At 41.2% G+C, this 18,875-nt stretch overlaps 2 protein-coding genes across 2 annotated transcripts in view; both read left to right on the top strand.

Moving 5' to 3' along the window:
* Positions 1-18,875, top strand: part of LOC122408304 (transposon Tf2-1 polyprotein) — a 240,796-nt gene that overhangs the window by 26,295 nt on the left and 195,626 nt on the right. The gene's annotated exons all lie outside the window — the stretch shown is intronic.
* Positions 2,418-4,476, top strand: LOC122408050 (uncharacterized). The gene is made up of 4 exons (XM_043414591.1): positions 2,418-2,483; positions 2,586-3,055; positions 3,145-4,068; positions 4,119-4,476. The coding sequence occupies exons 1-4, from the start codon at positions 2,418-2,420 to the stop codon at positions 4,474-4,476; spliced, it is 1,818 nt and encodes a 605-aa protein (XP_043270526.1).

Raw genomic sequence — 18,875 nt, 5'->3', positions numbered from 1 at the left:
TACTTCTCCATGGCTTTCGTCGTCTTCGTATGTTTGTTCATGCTTTTCGAGGTCTAGATCAACGGCTCCATAGTTTTCAATGTCCAGTTATGTCTTCCCATTGTTTTCGTGGAATAAGTTGACGACTTCATAGTTTTCACTATCCCGGACGATAGGTCTATAGTTTCCGACGTTGAGGTGAATTTGTCCATGGTTTCCGATATGCAAGTCAACGGCTCCATAGTTTCCGATAGTGTGGTGAGTTTCTCTAAGGTTTTCGATGTCTAGGTTGACGACCGCATGGTTTTCGATATCTAGGTCGACGGCTCTATAGTTTTCGATCGGATCTATAGCTCGATGTCTAGGTTGGCGACTATAGGGTTTTCGACGTCTAGGTGGATGCCTTCGTATTTTTCAGGATCTTCAAAAGAATCTTTTAATACATTATATCTGATCCCATATATATTCGACAATTTTACATTTCCCGATATTTAGGTAGACGGTGCAATGGTTTACGATATATTTCCTCATAGTTATCGATATCTAGATTGGCGATTTAATAATTTACATTGACGACGCAGATTCAGACGTTACAGAAGATCATGAAAAAATATCACTGGACACCAATAACCATAAAGCTGTCGTCTAGACATTGAATACCATGGAAACATTATTGTACGTCACTCCGTGACTACAATTTTCTTCTTCGTCGATCATTTTTTTTTATCTGAAACATAAACATTTTGATTATTAATAAGTAGTACTGCGAAATGTAAATAAACTAAATGAATAGATAATAATTAGAGATAGGGTCTAGAATATAAAGCGCTTACCGCTGAAAGCCTCCGCAGGCTGAAAAAAGTGTCCTCCACAGACCCCGCAGGTGGGAAAAAACCTCCTTCGCAGTCTCCCATGGCTGAAATTCCCTCTTCGCTGGCTGCACTGATCTGTAAATAAAACAAAAAATCCTTTAGTATTATTAAATCTTATTTCTTAAAAATACTTAACATTTAATTATTATTAATCCCACAAGCTAAAGTAACTAAACTTAACTTACACACTCTTACCTTCACTGCGTCTGGTTGAACAGTGGACTGCGCTGTCTCTGATGACCGTTGTCTCTGCTGGCCCGCAAACCTGTAAATAAAAGAAATCCTGTAATTAATCACCTTATTTTTAAGATTCTCATAAGTTGAAGAAAGTGACTTACCCAAGCATTGTAAATTATATACTGATACCTGATTCTGAGAAAGATCCTCTTCGCTGTCGCTCCAGTAGACTCTGTTGACTCCACTGTTGCTCCGCTGGACCTGTAACATTAGAAAAGACATTAGACTCACAAAATTTAATTATTTCACATGCATTTATGTTCTTCAGTACTGCACGAGCATTTATTTTCATTCTATTACTCACTTTATTCATAAATATTTGAAATACTTACCGTCGGTAACTCCGTCTCTCTTTCGCGTCCACTACCACCACGTAGTCGGTAAATAGAGACTCCGCTGTCAAAATTCGTGGACGGTAACAACGCGTGCCCTCAAAAATGGACGAAACTCAAAAACTCCCTAGACGGAGAAAATTTTACTCGCGGCGCCACTGCAGCCTGTTTCTAAGGTGCGCGCCCGCCCCGAATTCGTGCGACGCCACTGTAACGCCTCTCTCCACGGTACGCGCGAAGTCTAGAGGGTCGCGAGCGAAACTGTATTCGATCTGATTCTCGCGTTCCCGAATAAGGGCACAACCACCTTTCCAACGAGGAGAGAACCACCTTCCCGACGAGGGGAGAAACCATCTTCCCGACAAGGGGAGAAACCACTCTTCCGACGAGGAGGACCCTTGCCTAGGGCCGTACGGCATAGACAATAATCTCTTTTGCAGAGTAGTGGTTGCCACCTAAACGTTTTTCTTTTCCAGATTAGCTTGCTCATAACCATCTTTCATTCCAACTTGCAGTCTTTTTCTCACTGATTAACTCTCGAAAAAATTTCACGACTTTTGGTTTCTTTTTCTTTATTCCCGTTATAATTAAAATCAGTATCAGCAGTTTTATTTTCACACCTCCGATGCCCAAAAAACATGACCGGAGTAGCCGTATGCGTACGCAACGATGACTCTGCAAGAGTCCGAACACCCCTGAAGTCACCGTCACTCGGACGGGATGTGACCCCCGAAGTGCTCGGATATGCGAGGATTTTTTTTCTAAATTTGCGAAAGTGGAAACACGGAGGAAATGGAAACGATCGCCGACTGGGACCACGCCGGAGTCCTCTCAAAAGAGGCCATCGACGACGGAACCGGCCACGGACTGGCAGACAGTTACACGGAAGGACAGAAACAAAACAACAAAGAAAACAGACGCGACAACCCGAGCTGATGGGAGCAGCCCGGCCCCCCGGCAAAGGGGAACAACTGTTTTCGTCAAACCGGGAACGGACATGACGTACGCGGACATAGTACGGAAGATACGGTCGACGGTGGATCCGAAGAAGAGTCACGTGCAGGTGACGACTCTGAGGAAGACCAAAAATGGTTTGTGCCTGCTGAAGCTATAGGCGGACGCAAGCAAACCGGACAAACGCGACGAATTTGAGCGACAAATACAGGAAGCCATAGGGGAAGCGGGCAGCGTCAGGGCTCTGACCTCCAAGGTTCAATTGGAGATCATGGACCTGGACTGCGTTGCGACTCCGGATGATGTGACGGACACTCTTAGACGAGAGACGGGACGAGACGTGGACTTTCGAGTATACATTTTCGGTCCGAACCACGCTGAGCAGTACATGGCGGTCTGCGAACTTGATTCGCGGGAAGCCGATGCGCTGCTTCGGCGAGGCAGGATCGAAATAGCCTGGGTGCATTGCCGCGTTCGGGAACGACTGACGGTGACGAAATGCTACAGGTGCCTTGGCTTCGGCCTCGTAAAGGCCGACTGCAAGGACGTGGACAGGACGAAATGCTGCCGCAAGTGTGGCATATCCGGACACCACGCAACGGACTGTAAGAACAAACCGGTCTGTCCACTGTGTTCCGAGGTTGGGCATAAGGAAGTAGCGCACCTCGCCGGCACTGGAAGGTGTGCCATGTTTCGGGCCGCGCTGAAGGAGTGCAGGAGGCAGGCCGGAAGACGGACAGAATAGCTCAGGGAAACCTGAACCGAAGTAGGACCGCAGACATGCTCCTACCACAGATAGCCGACGAACGTGACGCGGACATCCTGATCCTGTGTGAACCATACAGGAGAAGGATGACCCAGGCGTACATCACGAACGCGACAGAGACTACCGCTATCTGGGTAAGGGGTGCCACCCAATTGCGAGTCTTCGACCGTGGAGTAGGGGACGATTTCGTCTGGGCCAGGGTGGGCGCTGTCACTTGCGTTAGCGTCTACCTGACGCCCAACTGCACTGCGGCGGAATTCGAGAGGAAGGTGGCGCTCCTAGAAGACGGAATCAGGGACCTGCCCGGGGATGTCATCGTTGCGGGGGATCTCAACGCGAGGGCGATCGAGTGGGGAATGACAGAAACGAACAGAATCGGACGACTGCTACTGGAAATGGCCGCAAGGCTGGACCTGGTAGTGGTAAACACGGGAAACACGCCGACGTACAGACGACCAGGGTTCGGAGACTCCATCCCTGACGTGACGATGACGTCGGACAGAATCCTGCCGCAACTGAAACGGTGGCAGATGGTCGAGGACTACACAGCCAGCGATCACCAGTACATCGTCTTCGAAGTGGCGGGACGGACAGTAACGAGACGGACGAGACCCCACCGACCCCCGCGGTGGAACCTCGACAAACTCGACGGACGAAAATTTTCTGAGGTGCTGATGGCAGTGTCAGCTCCTGTGACGAAAATTCCCCCTGAGCTGACTGGCCGGCAAAGGGTGGAAAGATTGACAGACGAAACGGCCAAACTTATAGACGGCTTGTGCAACAGCACAATACCGAAGCAACGACAGATACATAAAAGACGACCACAATACTGGTGGACGGACGAGATAGCCGCATTGCGCACGATATGCCTGGCAAATCGGCGACGAGTGACGAGAGCAGGGGGCGGACCCGAAAGGGAAACCTCCAGGCCAGTTACAAAACAGCACGGAAGACGCTGACAAAAGCAATTCGGGATAGCAAGACGCGATGCTGGAGGAAGCTCTGCGAGAAGGTGAACGCGGATCCCTGGGGAACCGGTTACAAGATTGTGACCGGCAAACTAGGGGCCCGAGTTCCACCGGAACTCAAAGACGTCGAAACAGCGAGACGGATTGTTGACGGATTGTCTCCGAAGCACCTGATTCGGACGAACGTGACGGACGACACTGACGTGCCGGCGCCCTCCGTCTTTACCGCTGAGGAGCTCACCAGAGCAATGAACACGATGAAGACTGGCAAGGCGCCGGGACCAGACGGAGTACCGGCTTGGACGATAGATGACAGATCACGGACTGCAACTCGCAACACAGAAGACGAAACTGAGTTTTCTTACTAGAAGACGCATACAGACGATACTTCCCATGAGAGTGGGGACATACGAGACGGAGACCAAGGGGGAAGTCAAGTACCTTGGGGTAACCCTCGATACGAAGATGACCTTCTGGCCTCACATACAGAAGACAGCCCAGAGGGTGGCTGAGAAGATAGCATCCTTGAGTCGTCTGATGGCAAACACGACGGGACCGAGACCGGGGAAACGGCGACTGTTGATGGCGACAGCTCACTCGATCCTCCTGTACGGTGCGGAGATCTGGGCCGACTCCCTGAAGACAAAGAAGTATTGTAAGACGATGACGATGGTACAGATACAGGGCGCGCTGAGAATTACCTGCTCCTACCGGACAGTCTCTGCACAAGCAGTTCTGGTGGTGGCGGGCATGATACCCATGGATCTCCTTGCTTTTGAGCGCAAGAGGATCTACGGGAGCAGCGCAGACATAAGACGGAAGAACGCGCCAATCGCCGAGCGCGAAAGGACGGTCGACGAGTGGCAAGTACGGTGGACACACGAACACGATGGTAACTGGACGAGTCGACTTATGCGGGACCTGAGGCCGTGGCTCGGAAGGAGGTTTGGCGACGTAAATTTTTACGTTACCCAGCTGCTGACGGGTCATGGTTATTTCCGACGGTACCTCCACAGAATGAACAGAGTACGGACACCCGACTGTAAGTACTGTGGACACGAACGAGACGACGCGGAACACACGTTTTTCACGTGTGACCGCTGGACAAGACTTAGACGAGACCTAGAGACAACGGTCGGCAGCATCTCTCCCGATAACATCGTGGAGGTGATGCTGCACGAACCGGAATGGTGGCGCTTAGTCGCCACCTACACTGAAACCATTCTGAGACGGCAGAACGCGGACGGCTGCTTGACAGATGACTGAGTAGACGGAGGACGCGACGTAACGAAATACGGAAGGACAGCACGGACGGACGAAACACGGACAGAACCCCTAGTCAGAAGTAATATCAACATAGTCCCTGGCTGGGAGGAAGGACAACAAGAAGGTGGCGGTTTTTTAATGGGTAGGCCTGTTTGTTTTGGGAGTCCCACATACCCATGTAGTCCGTAAGACTACAAGGAATCCGTAAAAAGGATTTCCGCAACTCCTTGTAAAAAAAAAACATGTGTCAGAGTTTCAACACCTTCCCCCCTCCTCCATCCTCCGCGTAAACCTCTCGCCCTCACTTTCATAGTGGACGTCCAATCAAAGAAGGAGTTCGATTCCTTATTCGATCGCGGACTCGGATCCCCACTTCTCGATCTCGCCGTTGGTTCTCCAACCACCACGACAATGCCCTCAAATACGTCTAAAAAACGTGAAGCACCTCTGTCTGCAGACGGTGCAGTTTCTTCGGCAAAGAAGGCGAAGATCGTCAGCGACATTACGTTCGCGAAAGGGGGGCACCTTCTGGAAGTGATAATCCGGCGACGAAAAACGGAAGAACCCAAGCCCGCACCAACATCGCAGGTACTCGTTTTGATTCCCACCGCCGATCCGAATGCAGGGCTAGAACTGCTGACGCCCACGGAACGCGAAGTCGTGCACCTCCTTCCGGACATGCCCGAACTCTAAAACAAAAGAAAAAAAATGAGATACGGTAAAAAATCTTAGAGAAACAAAAACAAAAAAAAACACAAACACAAAAATAAAAAAAAAAACAAAAAATAAAAAATCAATCAATCAATCGATCAAAGGGTTACTTACCTATACCCATCTTACCTACTTACCTTTCCTGCCGACGACTTCGCTGGAAATCTCGCGTGGACATCGCTGGGCCAAATTCTCACCTCCGCGTTGTTCACCCACTCTCACCGCGTTGCTCCGCATTGTTGAATTCGTCTCACTAACATGTTGCTCATCGGTGTTTTCAGCAACATCTCCTTGGACATTGCAAACCATTGACAATATCCATGTCAACATGGAATCCATTGAAAGAGAAGAAGAAAATAGTTTCAAAAATAATTTTTCCAAGTAAACAAATGGAGCTTTTCAAAAAAAGAAATAAAAAATTAAAATATTATCCCATTGCATAGGAATTTGCCATTTTTTCATTGGAAAATTTGATTTGCCGAATGGATAATTAAAATCGTCGCCATTGTTGCTTGTAAAAGGTTTCAACTCACATGAACATAACCACACTGTTTTCGTTCGTCTACATAAAAAAATTGGCTGTACAGTAGTGTTGATTGCATTTGTCACATAGAGAAAAGCACTCAACTTGAAACAAATCGTTTTAAAAATTTTCGTTGAAGACGAGGAATGTATTTCTTTTCCCAAGTAAATATTGGCACGCCTCTAACAAATAAGAGAAATCAGAAAAAAAATTGACAAAATAAAAAAGAAACGCCAAGTATTAAAAGGTCGCGACCGTAATTTTAAATGATTTTCTATTTTTCCATTGTCAATAAAAAAATATGAAAAAATGATTAACTATGAAAAAATATGAGATCTATTGTACCATATACAGTGAATGAATTACGTTTCCTGTAGAACTTCAGAATTTTGAAAATAAAAAAAAATGAGATCATTTTCTAACGTAGCCAAGTGCAGTGAATGAATTAAGGTTCTTGTGAAATTCATTCGTGTACACTTTTAGCCCTTAATCACTCACTTCTTCAGAAACATTTTCCAGCAAGTGCCACAGAGCAACAAGGGTTTCTAGAATGATTCCTCATTCTAGAAACTCATTCGTCCATATATTTCAAGCAAACTTGAATATCCACTAATGTAATTGTTTTTTAATTTGCCATCCCTTTTCCATCAAACTATTTTATTGAGTAGTTCGACGTGCGATCTCGCGCTGTGTACATAAAGAAAAATATCCATTCTCGACTCTAGTTCGACTGATAAATTCATTGCTCCAAATGCTTCCTATTCAACGCGTTTTCTATGCTCAAATCCATTTTTACACAGCTTACTCCTTTGTTCATCCATTTCAGTACTTGTGTAATTCATCCAATCATCTGCCCAATTGGTAAAAAAATGAGTGTACGGACAAACGAGTGAAAGTGACGCGTGGATGGTTCCTATTCAACGCGTTTTCTATTCTCAAATCCATTTTTACACAGCTTACTCCTTTGTTCATCCATTTCAGTGCTTGTGTAATTCATCCAATCATCTGCCCAATTGGTAAAAAAATGAGTGTACGGACAAACGAGTGAAAGTGACGCGTGGATAAATTTGAATGCGTATGCGTATGAAAGAATGGCCGTATCTATCCGTCCAAGATTAAGGCACTTCATTTCTTCATCCGTTCATTTGATTGTTCAATTTTATCCATAAATTTCACCCATCTATAATGTTTACCAAATCATTATACAACAGGGCCTCTCTTATTTTATTGGGCGATCGGTTTTTATTCAGAATCATTCATACAATACTAATTAGTTATTGTTTTCATAGTAGATTTGAACAATTGTCTCTTCCCGAGCTTCCTTTGAAAACCATGCACGCCAAGTTTGTGTGTAATGTTGACAATGAATTTGTGCAGTACAACGTATAGATGAGGGTGCTTCAAAAAAAATCGATATTTTTTTTTTCGTGGGCCGAAGAGGGGTGTTAGTACATGTAAAAAAAATGACTTACTCAAATTTTCAGATCTTTTGAAAAATATATAACGGTCCCTCAAACGACTTTTGTATTTTTTTTCCTGTTTTGGGGACAAACGTCATGAAAAAAATCATAAATCGTTATGCAAACATAAAATGCACTTCTCCCTTGAATACATGAAACTTTACCTTTGTGTTGAAAAAAAAAATCATTAATTAAACGGTCCCTCAAATGACTTTTCTGTTCGTATGACATTTTTGTTCGTACTAGTGCACTTGTACTTGTTACATTGTAGACCGTCAAGCAATATAAACAGAGCTACTGTGACCACGACAAGGACAAAGCTCAACAGCTACATGAGCTAGGGGCTTCGCAAAAAACATGGGAAAAATATGCTTCATATTCAGCGCAGAGAAAAATTATTTCCGAGCTAAATATTCAAAAAACATATAACATAATTTTGCAATGAATTTGCGTAGTATACTGGAATACACATGTTCAGCGCATTATTCCATGTATTTTATGCTCACAATATTTCACTTATTCAACAAAGAAAGTTCATTTTATGTTTGCATAACGTTTCATGACTTTTTAAGACTTTTTCCATGACGATTTTCCTCAAAATAGGAAAAAACATAGAAAAATCGTTTGTGGGACCGCTAAATATATTTTTTTTAATCTCAAAGTTTGGGAAAGTCACTTTTTTTATATGTACTAACATCCCTCTTCGGCCCACAAAAAAAAATCGATTTTTTTGACGCACCCTAAAAAACATATAACATAATTTTGCAATGAAATTGTGTAGTATACTGATGTTCAGCGCATTATTCCAATGTATTTTATGTTCACAATATTTCACTTATTCAACAAAGAAAGTGCATTTTATGTTTACATAACGTTTCATGACTTTTTAAGACTTTTTCCATGATGATTTTCCTCAAAATAGGAAAAAACATAGAAAAGTCGTTTGAGGGACCGCTAAATATTTTTTTTTTAATCTCAAATTTTGGGAAAGTCACTTTTTTTACATGTACTAACATCCCTCTTCGGCCCACGAAAAAAAAAAAATCGATTTTTTTTGAAGCACCCTAGTATAGATACAATGCATGCACTTGTATGCGTATTTGCGCTTTTCTTTATAAAAGGTTTTTGTATCATATTGTGAAAAATGTTTTAAGTTTATAACCTGAGCTAGCCTAAAAGCAGATGATAATCTCTTAATAATTGCAGAATCATTCTGAAACCTTTGTTGCTCTGTGATGCTTGCTGGAAAATTTTCTTGAAGAAGTGAGTGATAAGGGCTAAAAGTGTACACGAATAAATTCCACAGGAACCTCAATTCATTCACTGTACTTGGCTACGTTAGAAAATCATTTCATTTTTTTCTATTTCCAAAATTCTGATTTCCTATTTAGACATACAGTAACAATAACTCATAGCTCATAGTACACAAAAACAACTCTATCTCATCACCCCGCTAACAAGATTAGGGCTAAAAATGTACAGGAGTGAATTCCACAAGAACATTAGTTCATTCACTGTATATGGTACAATAGATCTCATATTTTTTCATAATTCAAATTTTTTAAAATTAATTTATTGACAATGCAAATCTTGTTATACATACTATATAAAATACATATTTTGTATTGTTTCCGGATATTATTGATGTGAAAATCCGATAACGTTAATCGATATGAATGTTTTTCGTATTATATCGATAAATTAAACCAAAAATATTGTAACGGCACACTCAGTGCCAAAGCCCCAACTGACACCGCCGATGCCATCTAGCAATAGACCTGGGAACAAGATAAACCATATTAATAATAATCATGATATCAATAAATTATTTAGTTAATAAATTAGCTGTAAGAGGGCGAATTTAAACAAAGCTTGCTCACAAGCAGAGCAAGCTGTCATAGGCAATATAAGGAAGAGCGATAAAGCGATGAGGAGCTCCACTTGTCCTTCGACAAGTACTATACTTTTCATCGCCAGGGTAGTAACCAGGGTAGAAGAAATGGACTCTGTCACGCTTAAGCACGACAGTCAAGGAACCCTCCGAGACTGAGCGAAAAGCTTTTGTGAACAGGCTGAGTCCAGTGACTGCGCACCAAGGAAAACCCAGCGAACAAGGATCGGAGCCAGTCTCACACAAGCACGACTGTATCAATTTCTCCTGATACAGAGTGAAGAGGCTCGGGCGACCAGACTGAGTCCGACTAAACTGGTCAGAAGAACTCATTTGGTACATAGTGAGAAGGGATACTTACACAGGATTGAACCTCGCTGTGGTTCTGTCGCTCCAGAACTCCTTCACGTTGATGGCTGCAACCCCTTGAGACCTGCTAGGGGATTTCAAGAGGCATTAATACGCGGAATTGATTAACAAATATCCCGAAAGGTTAAGAACGCTGCCCAGGGGCCTGGCTCAAAAGTAGGGATCGGAGCAGCGTCACATAACCTCAAAAGGAGATTGGGGACTCGGGAGAGCAATAAAGGAAATCCTGACGAGTACTCGTACAGAATTAAAAGGAAGGAGTTCCTGGATTAATAGACCCGGGAGATAAGAGGATAACTGAATTTAAGAAGAAACGAATACAAAAAAATATACAGGAGAACATTGGGTACAGGTACCACTGCTCACCATCCCGATACACAGACGGAGAGCGGGACGAAACATCGCACATAGTCGTTTAAAATACACTCACGAACAAAAACATCATTATAAAATTTGCGAGTATCAAATTCACAAATTTAGTAATTCGACACGTAAACACATTCACGCACTTGCGATCACTACGAGCCGCCATATTGTTCAAGCCTTCACTTCGACCAGTCGTCACGAAATCTTGCGACTGGCACGCCACTGGAAATACGTGGGCGACCCACAAACTAGCACACGTTAAGATCGACAAAATCAATTACCGACGCGATACCTTGCGAAACAATTGTAATACTCAGACACGGACCGCGATATATCGGTAAAAGCGAGCCTAGGTAAAACATACGACGCACAAAACAAAATAAATTAAAACACACGAACTGTTTGTAAATTCTTTACTGTATCATCAACATCAACAGGGGAGTCTGAATAAACGATGATGATTTCGTATAACACTACACTCAACAACTTCTCCATTAATTAACACCCTCTGTCGTGTCCTAACTCAATTACATAAAGAAACGAGAAAAATCAAGTACGTTTCAATATATGATCGAAATTAAAAGATGCGACACTCAACTGCTCGCTTAGTTCTTTGTTCTTATGCGTGTGCATATACACGGTTGGGCAAACGTCGGCCGAGTGATGGCAAAACAACGGCAGCGAGTTTCGGCACGTTTTAGTCATGCAACATTGTCACTGCATAGTAACAATCGTTCACCTCCATTCCGATGCATTTATGCAAAACGTCTTCTGGAGAAACGATAGTGACTTTATCAAAAAATTCAAGGATGCGAAAGAGTCCCATTTTTTTCGATTCCATCGGTTTGGAAAAAACGTTGTCAGTCTTTGTCAAGATATTGTCTATACAGATGTTCCCATTTCCAGGAACTACATAAATATTAAGAATGATCATTACATTGGAATTTTTCAGTTGACCAACATTATCCGGAGACTGTGATTTTAATGTGAAACCTTGCACACGCAATTGTACAATTTTACCACCGTGACCAATAATATTGTCCACACTTTTACGAATCTGAATGCTCGTGCTCGGAAGCGCATCAAGTTTAACGACTTGAGCCAAAGGATTTTTCTGGGATCTAATGAGTTTTTTCACTTTTCTGAAATAGTTTTCCATCCAGAATGCCGAAATTTTACATGTTGACACGTTTGTCTGTCGTCAGTCACTGTTTCGTGGACGGGGCGGGATTGAAATTTCGAAGTTAAAATCATCAGAAAGCTCAAAATTTCGAAATTGCTGGCTAGTACTCGATTTACTTCTGAAAATTTGTAATACCAAAATGTTGTCAACAGATTTCTTATTAAACCGAAATTAAAAATACACCCAGGAATATAACCATAGAAATCAAAAGACCGATTAATAAAACTTTGACATGAAAACCATAAGACGAAAACAACTATCGACTACCTATAACCAGAAAGTCCAAAATTCCGAAAAATTGTCTGACTAGAAATTTGGGTTCCGGATGGGTTAAATTTCATACAGTGAAAATTTCCGAAAATAAAAATATCGAATTAAGTTTAATAAGATAAACGTTCATGCATTTATATCCACACATAAATGGTTAAGATGATCAGAACTCGGAAATACGAAATCTCGATAGATCAAACCACGATAGGTCAAAACTCCGAAAGGTTACTACCTCGAACGATCAAAACTCCGAAATAATTTGATTGGAATGACCTATGAAAATCTGAACACCGTCTTGATTACTTGCTGCTGTTTCAGAATTTACGGAAACTTAAAACGAAAACAACTGGGAGAAAGACAACGTGCATCCAACGATGATATCATTTCCCATTTGAAGAAAATGAGTATAATTTTATACCAAAATTTGCGTACACAATTTATGTTGAGAGTTATTTTTATTTTAAGCTGTTAGATAATGTTAATGTTAATAGTCAATCTTAGCATTGACTATTAAAAAAGAATCCAACGCGAGCTAATACAAAATTTCATAGGATTTAGACTTGCTCGAACAGATGCTTTATGAAATAGACAAAGACAAGAACGGGAATTGACGAAATTCACAACCGTGACAATCAAATGGAACTTATTTCTAATTATGTTCTCTAATTTTATTTATTCGGCTAATTCGTCTAATTAGATGGAATTTTGAAAATATGTTCTATTTTTTTCAATAAAATTAAATGCAGAAAACGATAATTGCAATGTAGCATGCTACGAGGAATAATATTTCGTGCAAGGCAAATGTTATGATGAGTATATTCGGAATCAGTTCTGAGGAACATGGTTTGCAACCACAATTTTAAGCCCGCATCTTCATAAGGTGTTTATCAAAGAAATACTGGAAGAAAAAAGATCAGGGACGAAAATATTTTGTTATCATGAAAGAGCTGGCGATGAGAGAAATGAAATAAATATCAGCTCCAATTCGATACCTTATGAACGGATTAAGAGACAAGGAACGGAAAAATTCTATAAGACGGAAAAAATTTGAACGATTTTGAAACAAAATTCAAAGTTTATAATGAAATTTAAAAAACAATTTAAAGCAGCTGTGAATCAGCGAATGATACGTGGGATACGACATACTCCGTACATTAAATGTGTATATATATTGTGACGAAACACTCGCGCGACGGCCCGAGCCCGTCGAAACTAACGAAACTCCGCGATCTTTAGATCGCGGACAAAACATCGCGGCGACCACGCTCGTCGTTATTGACAGATGGCGGCCATCTTAGGCCGGTAGGCATGAGCCCGAGCGGGGCAACCGGCACCGCTCTGAACTTCGCCGCGCTATATTTTACCGAAATTAATTCTTTTCGTAATTTGTTATTTTAAGTCGCCCGAGCAAGTAATTACGATCAAAATCATCAGAAAAATAACACGAATGTAAGAAAAATGATCACAAGTCAAATTAATATTATAAAAAACAATCACAATGAAAAATGTAAAAAGCGACTACGACGCATGCGCGGGGAGAGCGTCGATGGGCTATAGGACGCGTACGTGACTTTTAGCGATTACAATTTTACGAATCATATTAAAACAACTAACAATGTTAAAAAATGAAGGAAATTAAATAATAACGGATCAAATCGAAGTTTTTGTTGTTGAACATCGTAATAAGCTGTAAATCAAGAAAAGCGGTAGTCCGCGCATCGTATGTTAGCCCGCTCGACCAACGGGCGAGCGTGAATCATGGCAACGGGCCAATCAGAGTAGGCGTTACAGAAAGGTGCGCAGAACCGAGCGAAAACGGAGATTCTCGGCGCTCGAGAATTTTATGGTGGGGACACGGGTATAAGAAGCGCTGCGCGACTCATTCAGCAGACAGTTCTCCCTGCCTATAGGATCAAGTCGGACCTCTCTCTCTTACTAACCAAGCACTCTGCTCAAGACACATAAATTCCTTTCCTAAAATTATCCTGGATGCCTGGAATCTCGGAGCGATTCGGTGACGTTTCAATCCCAGAGTCCAGGGTCCATTCATAACCTTTTCCAAATTATTCTGAATGCCTGGAATCTCGGAGCGACTCGGCGACGTATTAATCCCAGAGTCCAGGGTCCACCCTTAGCTTTTTCCAAATTTCCGTTGCACGGGATCTCGGAGCGATTCGGCGACGTTTCAATCCCAGAGCCCGTGGACGGTAAATTACCTAACCTAGTGGATGCACAGGATCTCGGAGCGATTCGGCGACGTTTCAATCCCAGAGCCCGTGGACGGTAAATTACCTAACCTAGTGGATGCACAGGATCTCGGAGCGATTCGGTGACGTTTCAATCCCAGAGCCTGTGGTCCACGCTTTCCTTGCCTATTCACGTAACTTCAATTATCCCATTTTATGATTCATATGAGCAGAGTTGTAATAATTTTGTCTTAATTAATGAAAATTTATTTTAAATTCAATTTTGATAAAGACCTAGTCCGAACTGGTCTTTCAAGGAGATCTAACCCAATTAACGAAAATCCAAGAGGCAATAAATTAAATTAAAATTATATCGAGTCAAAACAAATGAAAAAATTGTATAAACGTAAAATACTCTTGGATTCATTATTTTTAAGCGTAACACGATATTGAAAAAGTTAAGTACCGCGAATAGGACATTGATTTTCAGTTTTATTTCTTTTAAGACAAATCAAATAAGCTAGAGCGAACGCGATAAGTAAATTAAAATAGGATTCTTGTTGTTTTTGTACAAATTAAAATTCGGAAATTGAGAAATTGAAAAAATATCTCAGACAGAGAATTTGCAACGTTTTCGGGTCTTTCGGGTCCTTTTCTCGCCAGATCCGATATAACAAAGCAAGACAATATTAAAATAAAAATACAAACTTTATTTTCCGCGAGCCAAAGCGCTAAATCTCCTTTATTTTTGTAAATATCGATAAAAATTGAATAAACTCGATTATTTTATTATTTTCATAAATTCACGGTGTCCGCGTTTCCTTCATACCTGCTCCTTATTATTATTAAGGTTGCTCGAACCGACGCGTGGCGACGTTCAGGCCAGGTCGGCTAGAGCGTTTCGTTACAATATATATATATATACATTATTATAATAATAATATTAATAATAATATATATTATAATAATTATTATCAAGAGACGCGGTAGCGGCTCGACGCCAAGTATTAAAAGGAAAAACTGCAGCGCAAAAGAAAAGCCAGCGCGAGCCCTGCCGCTACTCTTATATACGCGAATATGCCGGTTTTATGACGTCACAGAATTTTCAAATGGCTCTCACAAATAAACCATTTCATAAAAGAACTTGAAAATATGTGACGATTTTTTTTCGATTTTTCTCTTTCCATTGGTCTTTGTTGCAAGTAAATCCGTCCAGTAGATCCTGAGATATGTAACGTTAGTGATTTAAAATCCATCATTTCGGGATTTTCATTTTCTTACAGACAGAGGGGCGTAAGTTACGCTTGTTTACATTTGGACTTACGTCCTTTGCACGATTTCTTACTTTTGTCACACTCTACGTCACGTACTACGCTGAACAACGCGGCTACCCCCTCTCCTTCTGCGTCGCCGAGCGAGAGAGACAGAGAATGGGCGCACAGCGGGGGCAATACCAGCTCCTGGTTTGCGCATAAAATATGTACATAATTATATAATATATATTTCATTTATTAATATTAATTAATAATAAAATATTATTATAATAAATATTTTATTATAATTAATATATATATATATATAATATAATATATATATTATATTATACAAAATATAATATAAAATGATAATAATATAATAAAATAAAAAAATTGAATAATACGAATAACATTGAATAATAAATAATAAAAATAAAAAAAAATAAAATTCTGGTCGACGCCGCTGGATTTTTCGAGGATGTCTAGGGCGATAGCTCATGGGTTTTGGAGGACTAGGTTTAGGTACATTCTATCGCGATTTTCGATTTCTAGGTGGACGACCCCATGGTTTTTTATGTCCAGATATATTCCTCCATGGCTTTCGTCGTCTGGGTATGTTTTTTCATGGTTATCGAGGTCTGGGTCGACGGCTCCTTAGTTTTCGATATCCAGGTATGTTTCTCCATGGTTTTCATGGTTTCGGATAATTCCTTCATGGATTTCGATGTCTAGGTATATTCCTCCATGGTTTCTGATGTGCGAGTGTATTTCTCCATAGTTTTTCATGTCCACGTGTATTTCTTTATAGTTCTTGATGTCTAGGTATATTCCTCCATGGTTTTCGCGATCGAGGTTGACGGCTCCACAGGTTTCGATGTCCAGGTATGTTTCTCCATGGTTTTTGTGGTCTCGGATAATTCCTCAATGGGTTTCGATGTGTAGGTATATTCCTCTATGGTTTCTGATGTGCAGGTGTATTTCTCCATAGTTTTTAATGTCCAGGTGTATTTCTCCATAGTTCTTGATGTCTAAGGTATATTTCTCCATGGTTTTCGTGGTCTAAGTATGTCTCTTCATGGTTTTCGCGGTCGAGGTCGACGGTTCCACAGTTTTCGATGTCTAGGTATGTTTCTCCATGATTTTCGTGGTCTAGGATAATTTCTCCATGGGTTTTGATGTCTAGGTATTTTCCTTCATGGTTTTCAATGTCTAGACGTGTTCCTTCATGGTTTTCGTGGTCCAGGTATATTCCTCCATGGTTTTCGATGTATGGATATGTTTCTCCATGGTTTTCGTGGTCTAGGTACAATCCTCCATGGTTTTCGTGGTCTAGGTGCGTTTCTTCATGGTTTTCAATGTCTAGGCATGTTCCTTCATGGTTTTCGTCATCCAGGTATATTCCTCCATGGTTGTCTCGGTATAGGTAGATTCCTCCATGGTTTTCGTGGTCTAGGTATGTTTCTTCATGGTGTTCGTAGTCGAGGTCGACGGCTCCACAGTTTTCGATGTCCAGGTATGTTTCTCTCGGGTTTTCGTGGTTGAGGATAATTCGTCCATGGGTTTCGATGTCTAGGTATATTCCTCCATGGTTTTCAATATCTAGGCATGTTTATTCATGGTTTTTGCGGTCGAGGTCGACGGCGCCACAGTTTTCGATGTCCAAGTATGCTTCTCCATGGTTTTCGTGGTCTAGGATAATTCCTCCATGGGTTTTGATGTCTAGGTATATTCCTTCATGGTTTTGAATGTCTGGACATGTTCCTTCATGGTTTTCGTGGTTCAGGTATATTCCTCCATGGTTTTCGATGTCTGGGTATGTTTCTCCATGGTTTTTGTGGTCTAAGTTGATGGTTCCACAGTTTTCGATGGCTAGGTCTGAGTTCCCATAGTTTTTGTTCTCTAGGTATATTTCTTCATCATTTCCGTGATCTAGGTCGATGACTCCATACTTTTCGATGTCTAGGTATGTATCTACATATTTTTCAATGTCTAGGTATATTCCTCCATGGTTTTGGATGTCCAGGTGGTGAGTTTTTCTAAGGTTTTCGATATCTAGGTCGTCGGCTCTGTAGTTTTCGAAGTCTAGTTTGGCGACTATAGGGTTTTCGATGTCTAGGTGGATGCCTTCGTATTTTTCAATATATATTCGACAATTTTATATTTTCCGATATTTAGGTAAACGGTGCAATGGTTTACGATATATTTCCTCATAGTTATCGATATCTAGATCTGCGATTTAATAGTTTACATTGACGAGGCAGGTTCAGACGTTACAGAAGACCATGAAAAAATATTACTGGACAACAATAACCATAAAGCTGTGGTCTTAGACATTGAATACCATGGAAACATCTCCTTGGACATTGCAAACCATTGACAGTATCCATGTCAACATGGAATCCATGAATGAGAAGAAGATAGTTTCAAAAATCATTTTTCCAAGTAAACAAGTGGAGCTTTTCAAAAAAAGGAATAGAAAATGAAAATTTCATCCCATTGCATAGGAATTTCCCAATCTTTCATTGGAAAATTCGATTTGCTGAATGGATAATCAAAATCGTCACCATTATTGCTTGTAAAAGGTTTCAACTCACATGAACATAACCGCACAGTTTGTCTGCGATTGAATTGCGGGCCTGAATATAGTATAGCGTTCGTAATAGCTACGCGAGCGACGCTCTCGGGCGAGCGGTCGACTTCGGCAACCGAGCCGAGTCACAGCGAACAGTCCAGTCCTCCACGGAACATTGTAATGAAAACAACCCCCCTTTTTTTTTGTATTCCGAAAATATATAGTGAAATTAAACTTATCCAATTTCATTGGCGTCGAATCCTTTTTCAATCCCAACACAGTTTTCGTCCGTCTACATAGAAAAATTGGCTGTGTCGATTGCTTTTGGCACATAGAGAAAAGCACTCAACTTGAAACAAATCGTTTTAAAAATTTTCGTCGAAGACGAGGAATGTATTTTTTTTCTTAAGTAAATATTGTCACGCCTCTAAAAAATAAGCTAAGTTAAAAAAAAAATAATTGACAAAGTAAAAAAAGAACGCTAATTATTAAAAGGTCGCGACCGTAGTTTCCAATAATTATCAATAAAAAACTTGAAAATATAAAAAAAAATGAGATCGTTTTCTGAAGTTGCCAAATACAGTGAATGACATATGGTTCCTATATAGTTGTCACGTCTCTCAAAAAGCAGTGAAATTAGTAAATATTAAAACTTCAAAAAGTACAAAAGGCACGCCAAGTATTAAAAGGTCGCAACCGTAGTTTCAAATGATT

This window comes from Venturia canescens, chromosome 3 (assembly GCF_019457755.1).
Source record: "Venturia canescens isolate UGA chromosome 3, ASM1945775v1, whole genome shotgun sequence".
Taxonomy (NCBI): Eukaryota; Metazoa; Arthropoda; class Insecta; order Hymenoptera; family Ichneumonidae; genus Venturia; species Venturia canescens.
This window is presented reverse-complemented; position numbering and strand designations above follow the sequence as displayed.

What these genes read in the sequence shown, in the direction of transcription:
- LOC122408050 (XM_043414591.1), top strand. Translation starts at nt 2,418, where the DNA reads ATGACGTACGCGGACATAGTACGGAAGATACGGTCGACGGTGGATCCG. An exon ending in CACCTCGCCGGCACTGGAAG is followed by an intron (nt 3,056 to 3,144) that starts GTGTGCCATGTT and finishes GAACCGAAGTAG; the next exon opens with GACCGCAGACATGCTCCTAC. An exon ending in CCCGAAAGGGAAACCTCCAG is followed by an intron (nt 4,069 to 4,118) that starts GCCAGTTACAAA and finishes AATTCGGGATAG; the next exon opens with CAAGACGCGATGCTGGAGGA.